General features: G+C 28.9%; 1 protein-coding gene across 1 annotated transcript in view; it reads right to left on the reverse strand.

Annotated features, from left to right (window-relative positions):
- Window positions 1-4,340: 4,340 nt before the first annotated feature.
- Window positions 4,341-23,335, reverse strand: part of LOC142323038 (ATP-dependent RNA helicase DDX54-like) — a 32,827-nt gene continuing 13,832 nt past the window's right edge. The window contains exon 3 of the mRNA XM_075362130.1: window positions 4,341-5,139. Within this exon, the coding sequence (XP_075218245.1) occupies window positions 4,891-5,139 (249 nt within the window). The 3' untranslated portion in view covers window positions 4,341-4,890. The remainder of the gene's footprint in view (window positions 5,140-23,335) is intronic.

Below are 23,335 nucleotides of genomic sequence, written 5' to 3' on the forward strand. Positions count from 1 at the left end.
ACACTTTATACTCCCAACCATATATGTAATTATACATCTAATTTACTATATTTTAAATCAAAACTAGCCCCCTAAAAACAAATCACATTATCCAGACTTGAACTCTGTAGTTGTTTACTACTTTCACGTTTATTTGTGAAGGTATCTACTGCATTAAAGATATACTTTGACGAGATACACTATACATGGATTTCACCATAGCACTTGTTGGATTCATGGACATTCTTCGAGTTGGAAGGTATTTATAGGTAACAGAGTTTCTGAAATTTAACAAAATATTTCAATCACCAATTGGCATTACATCATATCCTCTGATAAGACAGCAGATGTATAGTCTAGAGATTGATCACCAAGAAAGTTACTTGATATCTCACTGTGGTAGCATGGTCCTCCTTGGCTATTACAATCTTCTTCCTATTGGCCAACGGATCTTAATATTCTGTTCAATGATAGTTTAAGTCTTGAATGCTTATTAGAAAGGCGTAAAACGATGTTAATTTCATGTACATCTACTGTTGCATGCCATTACACACAAAGGTTTTCATCTTTACATGCTTTGTTATGAACATTAATTTCTGTTTCAGATTCATTCACAATATTAAATCAAAACCGTCTGAATGTAATTTTAGTACTTTAACTACTAAGGAATTAAATCATACTCTACTTTTTACTACAACAATCACAGTCCATGTATTTCAATAATGAGATAAAGAATCTTAAAAACAATCAGGTCATTGATAAACAAAGTAAGCTTAGTTCACTAGATCCATTTTTGGATGATTTTAGGTCTTATCCGTATAGGTGGCAAACTTCAATGTTCTCTCTTACAATATCACATTAAACATACTATCGTATTACATTAGAGTGCGTACATTATGTAATTATCAACTCTGAGCACTCAAGACTCTTACACACTGGTATACAATTAACACATCATTCGTTGCGACAGAGATACTGGATAATAAATTCAAAAAGAATCATTTTGTCAATCGTTTGTAAGTGTTTAACTTGTTTTACATTTGATGCAAAAACTCAATACCAATATAACATTCTCTTCTTGCACAGTTATAATAATAACTCAATTATAATTCGTCAAGGCTGACAGAGATCTAAAACATTAAGGCTTACATAGCGCTTTTTATATGTTTAGCCACTAAAGCTATTCATTAAAAGTTTATTTCTGCCTTCAAAAGACTCATTTCACATAGAGGTATACCTACTAAAATATTTTCTGATAACGATGCTAACTTTCATTCTGCTAGAAATATTTTGTACAACTTGTATCAACTTTTAAAGTTAGACAAATTTAAAACAAATATTCAAACCTTTTCTACATCATAAGGAATTAGTTGATCATTTATTCCTCCTTCATCTCCTCATTTAGGTGGTCTATTGGAAAGTGCAATCAAAAGTGTCAAATTTTCCTAACTTTAAGGAATTTTATATTGTATTTACATATTGAGGCTTGTCATAATTCTCGGCCTATTTTTGCTATTTCCACATACCAAAGAGATCCAGTACCACTTTCTCTGGGACATTTTATCATTGGATGTCCTCTCACATCTTTACCTGAACCCAGTTATCAAAAGGTTGAAATTACACGATTAGGTCGTTGGCAACTACTCCAAAAATGTATACAATCGATTTGGAAACGATGGTCAAAGGATTATCTTTAACAACGCTACAAATGGCATTGTCCCGCCCGTAACCTTTTGGGTGGAGATCTAGTTCTGATCACCAGTGACGAAAAGACAAGGAATAACTACGGTGGGAAGGCCAACCGTTAGCCTACCAGAAAGCCTACGGTTGGTAGGCTGGCAACAGACCTTAGCAATGGCTAGTAAAACACTAAATTAAACATCAAAACACTCAGAACACCATAAATAAATAAAACAACAAAACAAAAACGATGAACAAAAAAAACCACCTCCTCAACGTGTCTAGTAAAGGACCAGTGCTTGTCCAACCACACGCCTAATTATTTTACTCTAATAGCAGCAGCACACTATACAGTTAATAATAGCTGTGTTGATTATCTTATACTTTATATAGTTTCTGGTGAGATTCACCTTTTTGCCACATATTTGACTGATCAAATATCCTGTCCATTTGTTGAAAGTGCAATTTGATTTAAGTTCACACTCGCTCACCATTTCTTTTTACTGCATAGAGTATTTTTTAAAATAATATAACCTTATTTTGATAATATAAACATTAATAATATAAAGAAATTTTGGCAAATTTTGGAAACGCATAGCATTGTGTAGTAGGATTGCATGTTCATTTAGAACTGTTTTCTTTGTTCATTTCACCTAATTATTCATGATTATTAGTTGTATATTTTAAAAATATAATAATAAAAGGGTTGTTCTTGTTTTTAACCTGTCAGTGTTTCTGGTAATGTTATTTATTCAGAATTATAACATCTACACTGCCAACAGTAATATGTAAACTTAATTTAAAAATTTCATCACTTTTAAAAACTATTTACATTGTTACTATATAAAGAATTATCTGTTATTTGTATTTAAAGATTAATATTTTTTTTTTGTCTTCAGTTATTGACTGGTTTAATGCAGCTCTCCAAGAGTCCCTACCTAGTGCTAGTCGTTTCATTTTGGTATACCCCCTACATCTTTCATCCCTAACAATTTGATTTACGTATTCCAAACATTGCCTGCCTGTACAACTATTCCCTTCTTCCTGTCCTTCCAATATTAAAGCAACTATTCCAGGATGCCTTAATATGTAGCCTGTAAGTCTGTCTCTTCTTTTAACTATAGTTTTCCAAATGCTTCTTTCTTCATCGATTTGACGCAACACCACTTCACTTGTCACTTTAGCCACCCATCTGATTTTAACATTCTTCTATAGCACCACATTTCAAAAACTTCTAATCTTTTCTTCTCATGTCCTCCGATCTTTATATGAAGTTTCACTTCTATATAAAACTATGCTCCAAACATACTTTCAAAAATGTTTTCCTGATGTTTAAATTAATTTTTAATGTAAACAAATTATATTTCTGAATGAAGGCTTGTTTCGCTTGTGATATTCGGCATTTAATATTATATACTGCTCCTGCTTCATCCATCTTTAGTAATTCTACTTCCCAAATAACAAAATTCTTCTACCTCCGTAATCTTTTCTCTCGCTATTTTTATATTCAGTGGTTCATCTACATTAGTTCTACTAGATTTCATTACTTTCTTTTTGTTCTTATTTATTCTCATGCGATAGTTCTTGTGTAGGACTTCATCTATGCTGTTCATTGTTTGTTCTAAATCCTTTTTTACTCTCAGCTAGAATTACTATATCAGCAAATCGTAGCATCTTTATCTTTTCACCTTGTACTGTTACTCCAAATCTAAATTGTTCTTTAACATCATAAACTATTAGTTCTATGTAAACATTAAAATGTAACATAGTTACTTTCTTATGTTCTTCAACTATTGCTGTTGTTGTTTGGTTCCTGTAAATGTTAGCAATTGTTCATCTATCTCTGTACTTGAACCCTAATTTTTTTAAAATGCTGAACATTTTATTCCAGTCTACGTTATCGAATGCCTTTTCTAGGTCTATAAATGCCAAGTATGTTGGTTTGTTTTTCTTTAATCTTCCTTTTACTATTAATCTGAGGCCTAAAATTGCTTCCCTTTTTCCTATACTTTTCCTGGAACCAAATTGGATTTCTGGTAATACTTCTTCCAGTCTCCTTTCAATTCTTCTGTACAGAATTCTAGTTAAGAGTTTTGAGGCATGACTTGTTAAGCTAATTTTTCTGTATTCTTCACATTTATCTGTTCTTGCGTTCTTTGGTATCATGACTATAACACTTTTTGAAGTTGGATGGAACTTCTCCTTTTTTGTAAATATTACACACCAGTTTTTATAATGTATCTATCTCTTCCTCACGTACACTGCACAGTAATTCTGCAGGTATTCCGTTCAAAGATTAATTAGACATCTATAAATATAAAATATATTTGTTGGAAAAGACCATTCTTCAGAAATTTCTACTTAATTATTAATCAATGACATATTGATTAGGTTAAATGTGTAAAGTATTATTAATATTTATATGAAAAGTTATAATCATTTAAGAAAAAAAATTTGTTTACTTTTCTGTGAAACTGCTTTTCTTATTAGTTTGCCATGTTTTTGGATCAGTTTTTCTTACTTGCATGGTTAAATTGTATGTTACTATACCTGTTAAAAGTTACAGCACAGTAATAAAATATTAATAGAATGTATATGGGTTGTAAAAATAAGTTTAAAAGTCAACATGACCAATATGGAACAAATTCTATATTTCTAAACAAATTTATCAAGTTGTTTTTTAAGCACAGTAATAATTACATCTTACTAAAATAAAGAAAATTATAAAAGATATTCTTTTAATTAAACATAACATTTTCCTGTAACATATTTCTCTTACTTTAAACAAATTTTTAATATGAATAATTTTTAATTTAACTTATTTTGATTCAAAAGTTGCTTCTATTATTGATTTTATGCTGTCAGTAGTTTTCATAAACTTATGTTCATATTAGTTGATTAGTAATTAAACATCCAGTACATGTTGGTTTTTGCCTTGTGGAACCGTTTCTTATGCTTCTTAAATTGATTTTTTTCAAGAAAACCTTTTTTACATTTTGCGCAAAAATATGGTATTTTGTTATCATATGCTTTTTGAGATCATTAGCTTTCTTAAATGGCTTTTTACATACTTTACAACTCTGCCAGAGTTCTTTTTTATGCATTGAAATATGATGAGTTAGTATTCTCTGTTTTGTAAATTCTTTGCCACAAAGACTACAAGCAAAAGATTGTTTAGTTTTGTCGTGTGCAGCTTCATGTTGATTTAAATGTTTCTGTATAGCAAATACCTTACTGCACTGCTGACATGTAAATATTTTTATTTTGGGGGTATCCAAATGGACAGCTTTTAAAGTGCTCTAAAAACTTTCGAGGTGTATAAAGAGCTATCTTACATGGTCTACAACTGTAGACAGTAGGCTTTTCCTTTTGATGAATTCTTTGCATATGGCGTTTTAGAGGAATCTTATAGCGAAAATGCTGCCGACAAATTCTGCAAAAGTATAATTGGTTGGATGCATTAATATCATCACTGGATTCCTAAAACAATAAAAAATAATAATAAAAACTGCTGATGTAAGGTTAGATATAATTTTTAAACAAAATTTCCCTATTTTAAGTAACTTATCTCACTGATGATTGATTGATTTCCTGTAACATGCAAATACTGAAAACAAGGTTACTTGTCAAGTTTAATAACATGAGAATAGGTTCTTAATTTCCAATGTGTGAACTTAATCATTAATAACAGTTCTCATTTTAATTGGTTTTTCAATGATTCTTTTAAATGAAAATTTTAAACAATATGTTTATAAAAACAATTATGATTATGTTTAGTATTATGATTATAAAAACTAAGTAATTCTGCATTGACTTGTAATTTCATCATAATTCTTAGATTAGTCATTTTAATATAATGGAGGCATTTAAATATAAATGAACCAGAAATAATGAATATGCTGTATACATTTTACAAACAGGGTATTTCCTCTGTGAAATTATTAGTTAGTTTTTTCTGTTAGAGAAGGTGGTGTGAAAGGTTGATGTAGTATAATGTCATACTATGTAATGGAGTAATATTTAATTGGATAATTTGCCGGTATAAAATCATAACGAATAAGAAAAACTAGTATGCATAAATGTACCAAAATACATATGTCACTGACAACATAAAGTTGTTCCTTTTATAAAAATACTAATCAAACTGTTGACAATCGTTATTTATGTCAAGAGTAAAAAAAAAATAGTGCTTTCCTTTCCATGTGAATAGCTTGCAGTTTAAGGACTGGCTGCAAAAGTTATATTTTGCTGCTAATTGAGAAGCTGATGATTCAGAAATGTAACAAGCAACAGATAAACTCACTGAATGAAAAATATGTGCAGCTGTCTTCTACGTATTAGGAAAGTACTGAAATATGAATACCTCATATGAATCAATCATTCAGTCTATAATTATAATTATTATTCATGAAAATGTGTTTGGCACATTAAAAAGATAGTTGAATAAAAATAAACTTACCTTTTCATCCTCCTTCTTCTCACTTTCAAATTCTTCTTCCCAGTCATTATCACACTATTACTATTGCCCTCTTCCTTTTCTACATCAGTATCATTTATTTTAGGTGGCTTCTGTTTTTCATAATTTTCAAATGTTTCACATTTAATGCCATTTTTAACTTTACGTTTTACATCTAGATTGTCTGATTCCTGAAATTAAGCATATTATACCGATTAAAGACCTGTACAAAATAATTTTTACTTTGTTTTATTATCAGAGGTGTAAAATATATAAAACAATGTTGGGTCATATAATTTAAACAAATCCTTAATTTTTTCTTCTTTTTACTTCAACTTTGATTACTTTCTTTTTACCCTTTCATAGAATGATGTAAAATATGTTAAGCAAGTTATTTAGATAATTATATAATTGGTTATCTGATTTTACAGCAAAATATATCAAATTAAAAAAAGAAATGTATCTAGTTGATGTTATTATTTATGAAATGGCAGACATCTCACCTAAAAACCATATTTTTTCCAAACTTTATTCAGCATTACTTCGGTAACTGGTTGTACTAAATTTTTGCTAGATTAGTGAAGAAAGCAAGACAACTTATTAAAATCACATTTATGTGAATAATAATTTAAAGTTTTAATAATTTATAAGGTATCAAACTTTTAAGTTGTGGATAGATAAGTGCTGATGGTTATATATATATATATATATATATATATATATATAAAATAAAAAAAAGTTTCTAGATCAAGAACTAATGTACTAGCTCATTTTATTACATAATGTGTAATAATTTAAATTTGCTTAAATTGAACCTGAAATTGATTCCTGGTGCTGAACAATTACAAATTTACATTGAATTTAATTTTTTATTCACTTGATTACTAGTTTTTCAGCCCTGAGTTCCTGAGGTCTGATGAAAAATGGATGGTGGTCTATTTGTACATAAAGAAAAGTGAAAAATGAAGAAATCATATTACAAGAGAATTAAAGATAAAGTAGTGATAATGGAATCGGTGATATTTTGCTTACAACTCTGTTAACATAGAATAAAAAATGTAACCATCAGTTTTTTTTCTTTCCGGGTAGTAAGAACTACTCACAACTGGTAAATCTGTTAAAAAATCTGGTGTGGACACCACATGACTTCCTTGTACACCTATTAAATTACATATACACATTTTTTGCTGCACTTATTTCATTTAAAAATAAGATAAAATATTCCAATTCTTTAATAAAGTGGACAGTTACACAATTGCTGAAATATTAGTTTTGTTAACATCAAATATTTATACGATTATTAATTCAACTATCTTACATGAAATATTAGGATAGAGTAAAAGTCACTTTATTATTCGTATTACTAGATCAGTATGATTCGTATCTTCGTGAGTTGCTGATTAACAAACTTTTCAGATTTCTTGTGTGTCGTATAAATAAAAGTTAATAATAATTAAATTATTCCGTTTAGCGAACTCCTGTATACTGGTTCCAAATTGTTCATTTTGACCTTACAGTGTAAAATTTCAGTTTTTATTTTTAGGTTCGGTCAACTAAACGCCCAGGGTGTTTATGTAGTCCAGGTTGAGTTAAGTGAAGTTATGCAACCCCAGTTCGAAGCTGGTTTAAAGTCACCCACGTTTGCCAGTCCAGGTCATGTCCTGGAGGTGTTGGAGCACTGTTTGGGAACCATGGAGGGGGCTCGATAGATGTAGAGTTCAAAAATCCCTTTCTCGATTTTGGGTGTCGGGGATGATGACCGACTTTCTCTTGTGAATGAAAGTTGAAATGATGTTATTCTGATGACAGATAACATTCTGAGTAAGACCAATAGTTGGGGAATATATAACCCTAGGATTAGTGATCAGATACTTATTCCTCAACAAGCTGGGTTTAGACCGGGCAAAAACTCTACAGGTCAAGTTTTAAAGCTGACAGAGCATATTGAACAGGGCTTTTAGGAGAAACTCATCACAGGCGTTGCATACGTCGACTTATCGGCGGCTTACGATACAGTAAACCACAGACTGCTTCTACAAAAAATACTTATATCAACAGGGGATCACCAACTAACTAAAATAGTAGAATCATTACTACCGAACAGGCGTTTTTATGTTAGCTTCGAAGGAAAGAAAAGTCGCTGGAGAAACCAGAGGAATGGACTGCCTCAGGGCAGTGTGCTATCACCCTTACTTTTCAACCTGTATACCAACGATCAACCTATCTTCCCCGAGGCCGAGCATTTCCTGTATGCGGATGACCTTGCCTTGGCTGTTCAAGATCGAACTTTTCCAGAAGTTGAGAAGAGACTTACTGCAGCCCTAAACGGTTTAACTGAGTATTATTAAACAAAATCCTTAAAACCAAATCCAGCGAAAACAATTGTATGCGCGTACCATCTGAAAATCAGGGAAGCAATAAGACGATTGAATGTTATATGGAACGATCAGCAGCTGGAACACTCAGAAGCGCCAAAGTACCTTGGAGTTATATTAGACAGATCACTTACGCATAGGGCTCACTGTCAAAGCACAATGTTGAAATTAAATACGAGGAACAATCTCCTGAGGAAACTCCGAAGCAGTAAATGGGGTGCTAAGCCAACCGTCCTGTCGATGACAGCTAGAGCTTTGTGCTATTCAACAGGCGAATATGCATGTCCTGTGTGGAACAGATCAACACACACCAAAAAGGTTGATATAGCGCTGAACGAGACCAGTCGTTTAATAACGGGATGTATGAAACTCACTTCTATTAAAAAGTTGCACCGAGCGGCAGGCATGGAGGAACCTGGAATACGTCGAGCTGAAGCCGAGTACATTGATCGGTTCAGACAATCTTTCGATACACGACATACAATGTACCAGATGGAGCGACCACTCCCTCCGAGACTGAAATCGAGAAAGGGATTTTTGAACTCTACATCTATCGAGCCCCCTCCATGGTTCCCAAACAGAGCTCCAACACCTCCAGGACATGACCTGGACTGTCAAACGTGGGTGACTTTAAACCAGCTTCGAACTGGGGTTGCATAACTTCACTTAACTCAACCTGGACTACATAAACACCCTGGGCGTTTAGTTGACCGAACCTAAAAATAAAAATGAAATTTTACACTGTAAGGTCAAAATGAACAATTTGGAACCAGTATACAGGAGTTCGCTAAACGGAATAATTTAATTATTATTAACTTTTATTTATACGACACACAAGAAATCTGAAAAGTTTGTTAATCAGCAACTCACGAAGATACGAATCATACTGATCTAGTAATACGAATAATAAAGGGACTTTTACTCTATCCTAATATTTCATGTAAGATAGTTGAATTAATAATCGTATAAATATTTGATGTTAACAAAACTAATATTTCAGCAATTGTGTAACTGTCCACTTTATTAAAGAATTGGAATATTTTATCTTATTTTTAAATGAAATAAGTGCAGCAAAAAATGTGTATATGTAATTTAATAGGTGTACAAGGAAGTCATGTGGTGTCCACACCAGATTTTTTAACAGATTTACCAGTTGTGAGTAGTTCTTACTACTCGGAAAGAAAAAAAACTGATGGTTACATTTTTTATTCTATGTTAACAGAGTTGTAAGCAAAATATCACAGATTCCATTATCACTACTTTATCTTTAATTCTCTTGTAATATGATTTCTTCATTTTTCACTTTTCTTTATGTACAAATAGACCACCATCCATTTTTCATCAGACCTCAGGAACTCAGGGCTGAAAAACTAGTAATCAAGTGAATAAAAAATTAAATTCAATGTAAATTTGTAATTGTTCAGCACCAGGAATCAATTTCAGGTTCAATTTAAGCAAATTTAAATTATTACACATTATGTAATAAAATGAGCTAGTACATTAGTTCTTGATCTAGAAACTTTTTTTTATATATATATATATATATATATATATATATATAACCATCAGCACTTATCTATCCACAACTTAAAAGTTTGATACCTTATAAATTATTAAAACTTTAAATTATTATTCACATACGTGTGATTTTAATAAGTTGTCTTGCTTTCTTCACTAATCTAGCAAAAATTTAGTACAACCAGTTACCGAAGTAATGCTGAATAAAGTTTGGAAAAAATATGGTTTTTAGGTGAGATGTCTGCCATTTCATAAATAATAACATCAACTAGATACATTTCTTTTTTTAATTTGATATATTTTGCTGTAAAATCAGATAACCAATTATATAATTATCTAAATAACTTGCTTAACATATTTTACATCATTTTATGAAAGGGTAAAAAGAAAGTAATCAAAGTTGAAGTAAAAAGAAGAAAAAATTAAGTTTTTGTTTAAATTATATGACCCAACATTGTTTTATATATTTTACACCTCTGATAATAAAACAAAGTAAAAATTATTTTGTACAGGTCTTTAATCGGTATAATATGCTTAATTTCAGGAATCAGACAATCTAGATGTAAAACGTAAAGTTAAAAATGGCATTAAATGTGAAACATTTGAAAATTATGAAAAACAGAAGCCACCTAAAATAAATGATACTGATGTAGCAAAGGAAGAGGGCAATAGTAATAGTGTGATAATGACTGGGAAGAAGAATTTGAAAGTGAGAAGAAGGAGGATGAAAAGGTAAGTTTATTTTTATTCAACTATCTTTTTAATGTGCCAAACACATTTTCATGAATAATAATTATAATTATAGACTGAATGATTGATTCATATGAGGTATTCATATTTCAGTACTTTCCTAATACGTAGAAGACAGCTGCACATATTTTTCATTCAATAAACCATCATCCTCAAACACAAAATGTCTGATGGTATATCAAATTGGAATTTTGTTTATATTTATATATATGTAATTATTTTGTAATATATTTAATTTTATTTCATCTTAATTAATCTTTAATATTCCTAAATTTGTTAATATCAGAAATAGAATGATTATTGTTCATTAAATGGTTCACCAAATTAGATAAGCCTAATTTATTATTTTTATAATTTCTATAGCGTTCAAAAAGCCTAGTTTTAAAGGATCTATTTGTTTTTCCTATTTAAAAATTATTAAAATCTGTGAATTTAATTTTATAAATTACACAAATATTGTTTATTTTATTATATTTTATTATGTGTTATTAGGTTTGTATGTTGGTCTAAATATTTTTTTATTGTAAGTTTTAGTTATGTTTTCAATATTATTATTTATGTATAAATACTTTATGAATATGTTTTCACTTGTTTGTATCTTATTTTGTTATTATGTATTTTGATATTTGTTTTTTATAAATGTTATTAATTAAAGTATTACATCCATTTTCAAGAGGTATATGTTTTATGAAGTTTATTTCATTATTTAACTTATCTTCATTATTATATGTCCATTTGATTGCTCTGTTAATCATATTTGTATAAGTGTTAATTTTATGAGACCAAGGGTGCTTTGATTTTTACTTCCTTGTACGAAGTAAAGGAAGTATTGTGATTGCGAAAAATTTCGGTTTTTAGATTTCAACAGTTTAAATTTTTTCATATGTAAAAACTTGTTAATTTAAAATTTTTTTTTTAAATTTAATTTAACTGAATAAAAGTTTAAATTCTTAAAAAGATTTTAGGCTTAAATTTTAAATAAAATAAATAAATTATTGATAAGTTATTATCTTTTATGATGTTTGTAATGCAATTTGAGATGAATATATGAACATGTAATGTAGCTGATGATGCGAGTAAATCTCGAAAGCATTTATAGTGGAATAAGGTGTCATCGTACTTTATTTATTCTGTACTTTGGTTAATCTAATAAAATAAAATAAATATATTTGTATATAGTACAGAGGAGTATGATTCATAAAAGAATTTACTTTAAAAAAAGAATTATATATACATATATATATTAATGGCAAGTGTAAAATTTTATATTATTTTATTTTATATTAAGAAAATGTTTGAAAGTAGTTGAAATCCTTTAATAATGTCTAAAAATAGAACAAAGTAGATTAATATAATACTGTGTAATAGAATTATGTTTCTTACCTAATATTTAAATTATTGTTCATCTGTTTCCTTGTTCAGTCAAAACATTAGGTTTGCTGCTACTCTAAAGTCACACGTAATTGTTATAAATTACTGATAGAAAGTACGATATTACTTTGTATATCTGTATACAAAACATGTACTCATGTTTACATTATTATTATTACAGTAATATTTAATTAAAATAATTATTTGTTTTAAAGCACGTCTGGTACATAATTTTAGTCTGTAAATAGCAGTAACATTTAAAAATATATATAATTTCTGTTACAAAACAGTCACAGAAAATAGTTATTATGGAAAAAATCTAGTAATTTCAAGTTTTATTGTCAGGAATTTTTAAAAGCACAGTTTTCTATCGGAAAAAAATGTTTTTTTATCGATATAAAATGTGTGTTTTGACATTTCATAGTCAATTTTATTTGTGTAATAATTTTTTTTTTATGTAACTAATTTAACCATGTATTTTAAGAAGTTTAAAAAAATTCTTAGTATTTTTCAATGATAATGAGTATTTTAATGATACTTTTATTTTTCTGAGGCATCAGCTACTACAGTTATTAACCAAAACTACTATTAAGCTCATTAACAAAATATTCTAACAAATTTTCTGTACTCTGTGGGAACCATTTTATTATGTATAGTTTGAACTATTGTCGTATTAAAATTTTTTTTTCCATGGGGAGAGGGAAAAGCTCTGCGGGGCTCTCATCTGCTAAAAAACCTCCCCTCTTATCATGCAGGGTCCGGATCAAAGCCATGGTATGTACAGCCTCTTAATGATCACCTAGGCACTCTACTATCTGAATCCAGATGACCAGTAGGCGTCCCCAGGTCCCCCAATTATATTGTTGGCCCCCTCCACACCATGATCAATTTATTCAAATCCAGCTTGCATCTCTTTTGTAATAACCCGAATTACATATAATTTATTCTCACTCCTTTTTAATTTAAACTCATTTATTACTACAATTCTATCGCATAAATTTATATATTTAATTCAATTCAATAATTATATGTGGTATATAATGATTAAAACGTAATATAATTATACATACAGTAAAAGCACCTGTAATGAAAAGTAAACTCTTTATGGAGTCTTTATTAGACTTCTTTTTAGTGTACATAAAAAAGAATGTTGTCTAGATAAACAGTTTCATTTTCAACTTTATAAATCATTAAAAATCTATCACCAAAACTTTTTTGAAGACATTTTATATTTGTCACATATAAACTGAATAATCTAAAAATAAAGTTCATAGATTAAATTAAATAACAGAGTGGAAAAAACAAACTGTAACCACTTTAGGAGTTTGAGAATCTACTTAGTGGAAAGAGAACAAATGCTTATTTATGAGTTATCAATCTGAGGGTTATGGAGAATAAAGAAGACATGTGATTTCTGATGTTATATATATACATGTTTAAACAATATACAGTATTATTATTAAACTACATATTATTAGTATACAGAATATTATTAGTTGTGGTACAGAATGTATCACAAAGTTCTCCTGGGACTTTCATAACCTATTCTACTTCTGAAAATAATTGAAAAAGTTCATATAAACATTGTCCTAAAGTACTTCCTTTGTGAATTACAGTTAGTAAAAGATTTTGCTTGGATTTCAGCTTCCCCAATGAAATGAGATCATACTGAAATGTTTAGAATGTTAATTAAGGGGCAGAATTAGTAATTTCTTATGATTTTTTACCTGAAAAATAGAATAAAATACATTCAGAACTGTACTTGCAGTAGGTTTTAAGACATCTGTGGTGAAAATCAACAAATTAGGGTAAAACGGTCCTGTTTTTTATGTTTGACGTAAAATAACTTTGTTAAAATGAGTAATAAACATGTAAAACTTTTAAATAAAAGTTATAGAGAATTTAATACTGAACAAAATGGTGTAAGTCAATTTAATAAGAAAAAGAAAAGTTAGAAAAATTCAAATTTTATTTAGTAACAGTACAATAGTACATTTGTCAGAAAAGTACTTATTTAATAACCAGAACATGGACTCTGCACAAATTATGCAGTTTGACAATTTTGTGCCCATTTTCAATTCCTTCAATATTTGTGAATTAAAAATAATTAATAATTTCAATTTTTAGTAAAACAAGTAAAAAATTTTAAATTGTTTAATTTTGCACTTGAACAATTTCAGCTGATTTGAAGTAATAAATTTTAGTTTTGTTCATAATAAGAGACTTAATTTTTCATCTAATAAAACAAATGTTTATGTAACTATTAATGATTAAAAAGCTACATGGCCGCCATTTTATAATTTCAAAGTTATTCTTTATTATTTTTTTTATTTCTTTCATTTTTACAGAATTAATAATTAATGGAGTAATCCTAATACTAATTATAGTATTACTTAACTTAATCATACTTAATTTAACATTGTTTTTTAATACAATTAAATATTTATTACTTAACTTAATTATACTTAATTTATATTATTTGTAAAAGATGAAAGATTAGATGTCCACAAGGGTCTTCCTCGTTTTGTGGCACCATCCCTTTTCTATTAATTCTTTTAGTTAGAGTAAGGGGAAAAGTAATCAGTTTTACCTTATATAGGAGGATTAGTTTTGGTTCAATTCATTATTTACTCTGGTGGAAACTTATCTTTTCTGTGCAGTTAAGTATAGAGAAGATCAATCGTAGTCAAATATTTGTTTACTAATAAACCTTTCATCCGTGCTACCCGCTAAGTTATATATGTAAAAAATCTATTACTATATAAAGACCAATAGTATAAAGCATTATAATTAATTATATATGTAATCATAAATCTTGTAATTACATGGAACATACTTTCAGTGTTATCAATATTCAATATTAATTAGCCATTGTATTAGTAGCTTTAAGAAAGTGTTTAGGCTCCTACTGGTTTTTATATGATTAGGAAGTAAGTTATACAATCTAGGAGCAGTACTTGTTTTATTTAACCCACTGGGTTGGTCTAGTGGTTAACGCGTCTTCCTAATCAGCTGATTTGGAAGTCGAGAGTTACAGCGTTCAAGTCCTAGTAAAGCCAGTTATTTTTACATGGATTTGAATGCTAGATCGTGGATGCCGGTGTTCTTTGGTGGTTGGGTTTCAATTAACCACACATCTCAGGAATGGTCGAACTGAGAATGTACAAAGACTACACTTCATTTACACTCATACATATCATCCTCATTCATCCTCTGAAGTATTATCTAAACGGTAGTTACTAAACAGGAAAAAGAAAGTACTTGTTTTATTTTCTCTTGGGACATATACATTCCTTTAAATATACATTAAAATATCTCAATACATTTTTAAGATATGGATTTATGTTGAAAAATCACAAAAAGGTAGACAGAAAGAAAATTAAGTAAGATAATCTGTTTGTCCATATGAACGTTTTTGTAAATTTTCATGTCCTGATCAGTTCTGCATGTTTTTTTAATACCTCCCAGAACACTCCCTTCATGTAAGAATAAATGTTTATACATGAAATAAAAAGTAAAACAAATACATGAAGATTTTAAATAGATACAGAACACAAATTTAGAAAATATTAATGAAAATAAATTTAGCCCAATTTTTTGTACGCTTCAATGACATATATAATTTGAGTTGATTAACTAAAACCTAGTATTAAAATTATTTTGGATTCATAGGTTCTATAAAAGAAAATCTTTCAATTTTAAATAAATTGGCGGAAAGATATTTAAAACAGACCAGCAATTTATTAAAAAATGGAGACTGAAGCATAATAAGGCATTATTATTTATTTTTAATGATAATGATTTCATCATGATGATTATATTGTTTTTAATATATGTTTTAAGTAATTTTTTGCATATTAATTTTATATGTTCTAAAATTTTGTAATTAACACTTTTAAAATTGCTACTTTATTATATCATAAAATATTAATTGGAAGATATTGATGAATTATTTTAGGTTTGATGCAAATATTGTATTTTTCTTGCTATAATATTAAGCCATTTTTTTATTTATTTTTTTTGGATGTTCAAGGATTAATTATGCATTGTAACATTGGTCGCATAATGACAGTTAGCAAAATGTTTTTGGTATAGTTTATTTTACTAATTAATAGTAAAAATGATTACCTGATATATAAATAATAATTAAAGAAAATTTAAGATATCCTTAACTAAAAAGAAAAAGAAAAATTTCAATGACATTTAAGGTGTTTAGAGAGGATAAAAAGTTTAATTGTTAATTAAATATTGTGAAACTGACATTTAGTAGGCGTGAGACAAATTACTTTACTTTTGGAATAGGTTCTTAATTATTAAACATTTAATGTTGTAAAATGTTAAGTACAATTAGGCTAATAAATATGTAAAATTTAATAATAAATAAATTTTATAGACTAATAAACAGCTCATTTGGGACATTAAGCACTGAAATGTAAGATTTGACTCAAAAGATAAAATTAAATATTCTAAACACGAATCAAATGCAATAAATATGACTTCAAAACATAGCTTTATCAATATAACGGAATCAGTTAAATAAATTGCTTCATGAAATTAGAAAAAAAAATTAAGTATCTTTTTTTCAATAGATGTATGATACTTTATATCTAAATATTTGTGAAACCACTTTTACATTGTTTAATGTTCTGCTTCATAATTTATAATGAAGTGAAATTCAGAATAATAACTGTGAATGAATTAAAACTGTATAATGCCAGATTACTGTAAAATGATATTGACAGTTTGTCACATTTATGTGGTTAATTTACTATAAAATAACATTTAAAACAAACCCACAAGAGACTACGCCAGTACAATGTAAATGTTTCATCAAAAACTTATTTTGATAACATTACTATGTTTGGAGAATCTCTCAGAAAAAAATTTGCTTATAATCCCCAGAATTGAAAAAAATTTGTATGAATTATGTTTTACACAATTTTTTTGTAAAAATTATAGGCCTTTGAAACTGCAAGTCCAAAGAAAGGGAGAAGTAACTCGTTTTCTGGTGGCTTCCTGTAATTTACTCAATAATGCATTACTCAAATGTAAAATAATACATTCATAATAAACTAATGTAAAAAAACTTTTGCATACATTATATTATATTTATTACATTACATTATATTTTTCCTAATTGTGATGATGATTAAAAGTTACAACTAAAACTTAAGTTCAGTTATTTGTTAGCCAGACTTAAAATTTTATTTTGAAGTTGTGATCTTTTAACTAAATTCATTAAAGATCAAACCGGATAAAATTTGGAAAAAAATTGTTATCCACAAAAGTATAGTTATTTCAGCCATTTAAACATACAGTGGCAAATAAACTGTTTGAGATGTTTTTTATTCTTTGAAATGAGTGAATAATTTTTTTTCTCCAGAGGAAATGATCTTGGCACTTACCCATATGAAACACGTTCAAGTGATGAACCAGTTTACAAAGGCCAATTGGTAGAGAAGAAAATCAAGGGTCTCTGTGGTAAGTAAAAATATTGTTTATGAAATACAATTGCAAAAAAATTTATTTATTTTTTCTTTATTTTTATAAAAAAAATTGATTCCAATTCGCATTTTTCAGAAAAACCTGTAAGAAAACTAGTTTTCCTAAACTACAAAAAATTATTTTTTAATATTTATCTGATTATAGAATAGTGACTTTAACCTTTACAAAAGATTGTCTCCAATGAGATTTTCAAGGGCATTATGTTATCTATAAAAAAAAATGTGACAGTAATAGTTTTCGTAATTACACCAGAGTTTGCCTATTTATTAACATTATGACACGTATATCATCTGATTCATACAAACAAGGCCACTTTAACAAAAAACCAGTTTGTCACTTAATGCATTGTTGTAATAATTTTATTTTTTAAGTAAAATGTTATTAAACGTATTAATTGGTTAATTTAATCTATTAATTGATTTTATTATATTTTTTGCAAAACCAAACTTACCAATCTTTTAAATAATATAAGGTTTGTTTGATTTGATAAGCATTCAAAGTAAAAATAAATCAAATGTACAACCAACTTAGTAAAGTGTCAACAAATAAGGTCCAAACAAGTAGATTACTAATTCTTTCTTTTAAGAATATTTATTTAAAATTTTTTATATGGGATCTTTACTGTGTTCATTATTAGTACAGCCAATGTAATGAACACCATTATTGTTAGAGAAAGCATCTATTAGTGGCATTTATTCCTTTGATGATTTATGTATGTATCACTAGAAGAATTGTAATGTAAAACAACAAATTTATATATTTTTTTACTGATGTATTTTCACAAAAACTAGTAATTTAGTTTAACAATAGATTTAAATATTTTTAAGAACTTAATTTCCAATCACAATATCATTAATAATAAAGGCAAACAAATTTCAAATCTTATTATTCAATATAATCTTTCTTTAAATAATGTTTTCAAACACTATCCAAGAACTTCCCTCCTGGTTATAAGCCCGTATTTGAAACCAAATATTAACACATAGCAGTTAACAAGCCCTAACTTTGTTTTAAAATCTTTGCTGCCGAAAGTAATCATTCAAGAGTAACTGCCAAACTCTTACAGAATGCATTTCGAGCATTAAATGGGGATTACTTTGCACAGAATAACTCTGTAAAATATGGAAAAATTTAGAGAGCTAGGTTGGAGACTTTCCTCCGACTAAGTCTGAGAATTTTTTATTTGTGTAGACATATAGCAATACAATGCTGATTTGTATCTCTAGAGAAAGGCTTGATACCTGAGGTCAACCTTTCAACACAATTTCCTCCAGCAACAAATACAGTATATTCAAGTATTGATAATCAATCACTTACAGCTTAATAGCCTTACCAAGATGTTTATGTCAGTTCTTCCACTGACAGTTCTTTCTTGACGTAGTGGAGTTAAAAGTTCATTAACTCCTTCAAAAATTTGGAATTATTCAAAATATGTGAGAATGTTGATATTTCTTCTCAAGAACTAAGAGAAAACTCACTATCTTCATTTCTTTTTTTTAACACGCTGCTGTTGTGGTATCCTGGTGTATAAAATTATCAGGTACTACACAGTCAGTACACCTACTTACTGCACTTAAGATTATTGTAGGACATCCTGGCACACAGGTGCCGAGAATGACAAAGCTAGTCCAATACAGTTTCCTTCAGCTGTAATCAGTTTAAAACGATATGTGCTGAGTATATTCAGCTAATTGAGATATCTGTAAGCCATAACGGAGTTTGTTTGGACTTTTTATCATTCAGAAGGCACTTTTTTATTACAAAATACAATAATAAAAAGACAAATAGCTCAAACTACCTCTATTTACTTCTAATCTATTATAATTAATTTTCTTCTTTAACTTCTATATATTATAATAAATAAATACACTTAAGTGTGTTTTAGATAGTGGAAAAAAAATTGTAATATTTTATTAAAATAATACAACAATGAAAATTTTGAAGCAAAACTAGTAAATATTAAAGAAGTTGTAAACACATTAAAATTGTAAAATTATAACACATCATCATAACTTTTATTTGTTCCTTTTATTACATTCATTCCATATTTGCAGACACCGTTAACTCCTCCTTTTTTCTACATTTTTTAATAAAATCTACAAGTAGGCCTTTCGTGTTTGCCAGAAGAGTTCCATAATAAAATGCTTTTTTTCCAATAATTCTTTAAGAATTGGTAAATTATTATAGAAATTCTCTCCATTCAGCAATCTTACTTCGTCCATTAAATTAATTATGATTTTGTATACATCTTTGCTTGAATATGCAAATTTATCATAATAAATAAGAAATACTGTGTATAACCTGATGTTAAACATAATTTATAGCATTTTAACCCGTATTTATGCAACCTGAGAGGAATATATTGAGAGAAAATAGATCACCCCTCCAAGAGATCTTTTATCAACCTCTAGCTTCATACCAGGTTTTATTGCCCCTCCTGTCAACCAGTGCAGACCACTGATGAAACGCAGTACTAAGAGAACTATCATGGAGTGATACACTGGTGAGCTGATGATAATATCAAATGGTGTGCTGCTGCCTAGCAGCGGTACACACAGCAGCATTGTTAATATTGATCAAAGCAGTACAATCATGTCCTGAAAACTACCAGCCACTTTTTTTTTTTTGTTTTTAAAATTATATTCCATAAAATAATGTCAATATGTTTATTTAAATTGTACTTGAATGTCATTTATAAAAAAAGCAAACCATCCGATGGAAGAATTTTCAAAGGGATATATGGTTTTATAATCATTAGGCGATATATTGGCACACCAGCATACCGAATGGCAACAACATGTAAACCTTAGTTTGGTTTACAGAAATAAACAAATGAAATTTATTATCATTAATAGATGGAATTAAAACAATATATATAATTTTTTTTTTTTTTTGTCTTCAGTCATTTGACTGGCTTGATGCAGCTCTCCAAGATTCCCTATCTAGTGCTAGTCGTTTCATTTCAGTATACCCTCTACATCCTACATCCCCAACAATTTGTTTTACATACTCCAAACGTGGCCTGCCTACATAATTTTTCCCTTCTACCTGTCCTTCCAATATTAAAGCGACTATTCCAGGATGCCTTAGTATGTGGCCTATAAGTCTGTCTCTTCTTTTAACTATATTTTTCCAAATGCTACTTTCTTCATCTATTTGCCGCAATACCTCTTCATTTGTCACTTTATCCACCCATCTGATTTTTAACATTCTCCTATAGCACCACATTTCAAAAGCTTCTAATCTTTTCTTCTCAGATACTCCGATCGTCCAAGTTTCACTTCCATATAAAGCGACACTCCAAACATACACTTTCAAAAATCTTTTCCTGACATTTAAATTAATTTTTGATGTAAACAAATTATATTTCTTACTGAAGGCTGGTTTAGCTTGTGCTATTCGGCATTTTATATCGCTCCTGCTTCGTCCATCTTTAGTAATTCTACTTCCCAAATAACAAAATTCTTCTACCTCCATAATCTTTTCTCCTCCTATTTTCACATTCAGTGGTCCATCTTTGTTATTTCTACTACATTTCATTACTTTTGTTTTGTTCTTGTTTATTTTCACGCGATAGTTTTTGCGTAGGACTTCATCTATGCCGTTCATTGTTTCTTCTAAATCCTTTTTACTCTCGGCTAGAATTACTATATCATCAGCAAATCGTAGCATCTTTATCTTTTCACCTTGTACTGTTACTCCGAATCTAAATTGTTCTTTAACATCATTAACTGCTAATTCCATGTAAAGATTAAAAAGTAACGGCGATAGGGAACATCCTTGTCGGACTCCCTTTCTTATTAGGGCTTCTTTCTTATGTTCTTCAATTGTTATTGTTGCTGTTTGGTTCCTGTACATGTTAGCAATTGTTCTTCTATCTCTGTATTTGAACCCTAATTTTTTAAAATGCTGAACATTTTATTCCATATATATAATATCATTCAATAATTAAAGAGACAAATAATTGCAGAAAAATTATCATTTATTCAAAGAGAATGAAGCTTATGCTACTTTGCAACATAATCTCCCAGCTACATTTCAGTACTTGTTCTTTCTTTCAGTGAGCTTTCTTATTCCAGTAGTACAGAATTGTTCATGTCTGTGTCTGAGCCATTCTTGTACTTCTCTTTTGACTTGCTCATTTTTGCCAAACTTTGTGCCCTGTAAAAACTCTTTGAGGACTAAACAAAAATAGCTGATGGTGCGAGATCAGGACTGAAAGGTAAGTGTAACAACAATAAATCTTTTACTGCGATGAAAGAGTTGTTTGTTTGCCTGATTTAAATTGCTCAATTCAGGTATTTCATAGCTTCAATGATAGGTAAGAAAAATTGAAATTAAAACTTCAATTTTGCTAATAATAGAAAATCCTATATAGAATTGAACTAAAGAACTTAAAACACTGAATTCCCTGTTAGATATCTGTGGACATTATGCAAGTATTCTACATACACACTTGCAGTGATATACAATATTTTGAATGTATTGTAAACACATGCCTAATATATGTTTATCTGGTTTTACTTTCAGATGTTGAAGTCTATAATCTTTTATTGTCAGATATTTATCCTGCAACAGACAAATCCGTCCATAGAAAAATTAGCTCCAAGTTTTGAAAAAAGCCCTGAAGATGTTAACCGCTGGGCATACCAAGCATTTGAGATGTATAATAAAATTGAACCTCATCCAGTCAAGGATGGATGTATACTACTCAGCATACTAAAAAGTATATACAATCCAGTGACAAACTCCTGGAGGTTCAAACCATAGCTGTAATGAAATTTATGTGAAATAACCCTAAAAAAAAAATATAATACATACACCTTTTATGAACAGAGTACAATAAAGAATAGTTTTCATGTTATTATCAGTTTCAGAATTAAATAAAATTCTTTATTGTTAGTAAAAAAAACAACTTTGTTAATGATTTGAAACAAATTATGAATAAATTTTAAATGAGATTTTGCCATATAATCTAATACATACCTCCTCACCAAAAACTTTTATTATAAGTACAATACACAATAGTAATATACTCTGTTTGTTAATTAGAAATGAAGAGTTAGTAATATTTCTGTTATACTTTTTTATATTTCCAACAAATTTGTTATTGTTGTACAGAATTTAAAACTGCAATAAATTAGTTAACTCTTTTTACAGATCTATTAATCTTACCTTAACTCTAAACGGCTTAATTGGTTACAGCCAACTTTAAGTTATTTACATTCTCTATCTTAAATATGAATCATATGGATATTACAAATAAGGTGTTAGAGTAAATATTCTATGACGCGCTCTACACCCTGGTGAAATATATGTTACTTTTGATGTGTACAATTAATGGCTGTGTCTCTCACAGTATTTGGCTTGCCACTGGAATAAAACAAATAAGGTTTATTTGTTCTTTTATTCAGTTGTAAACCAGGTTAACAACCATAAGCCAACTTAACTTTCTAAAACATGGTAGCGTTGGCGTCACACAAACTTAAACTCAAGCAGTGCACTACTCAATTCTATTACGTTGTTTGGCCGACTTCCACGTACTTTCTATCGTTTGAGTGTGTGTTCCTGTTTGGGGGTCAACAAGAATTTCCAAGCTATTGACTGTTTGGTGTTGTTTATAATTACACAGTAGGTTTTAAATACCATGCTACGCAACCCTAGTCTACATTATTTACCGAATATAATTCGTTTTGAGAGG

The sequence above is a fragment of the Lycorma delicatula genome, chromosome 4, assembly GCF_047948215.1.
Source record: "Lycorma delicatula isolate Av1 chromosome 4, ASM4794821v1, whole genome shotgun sequence".
NCBI classification, from domain to species: Eukaryota; Metazoa; Arthropoda; class Insecta; order Hemiptera; family Fulgoridae; genus Lycorma; species Lycorma delicatula.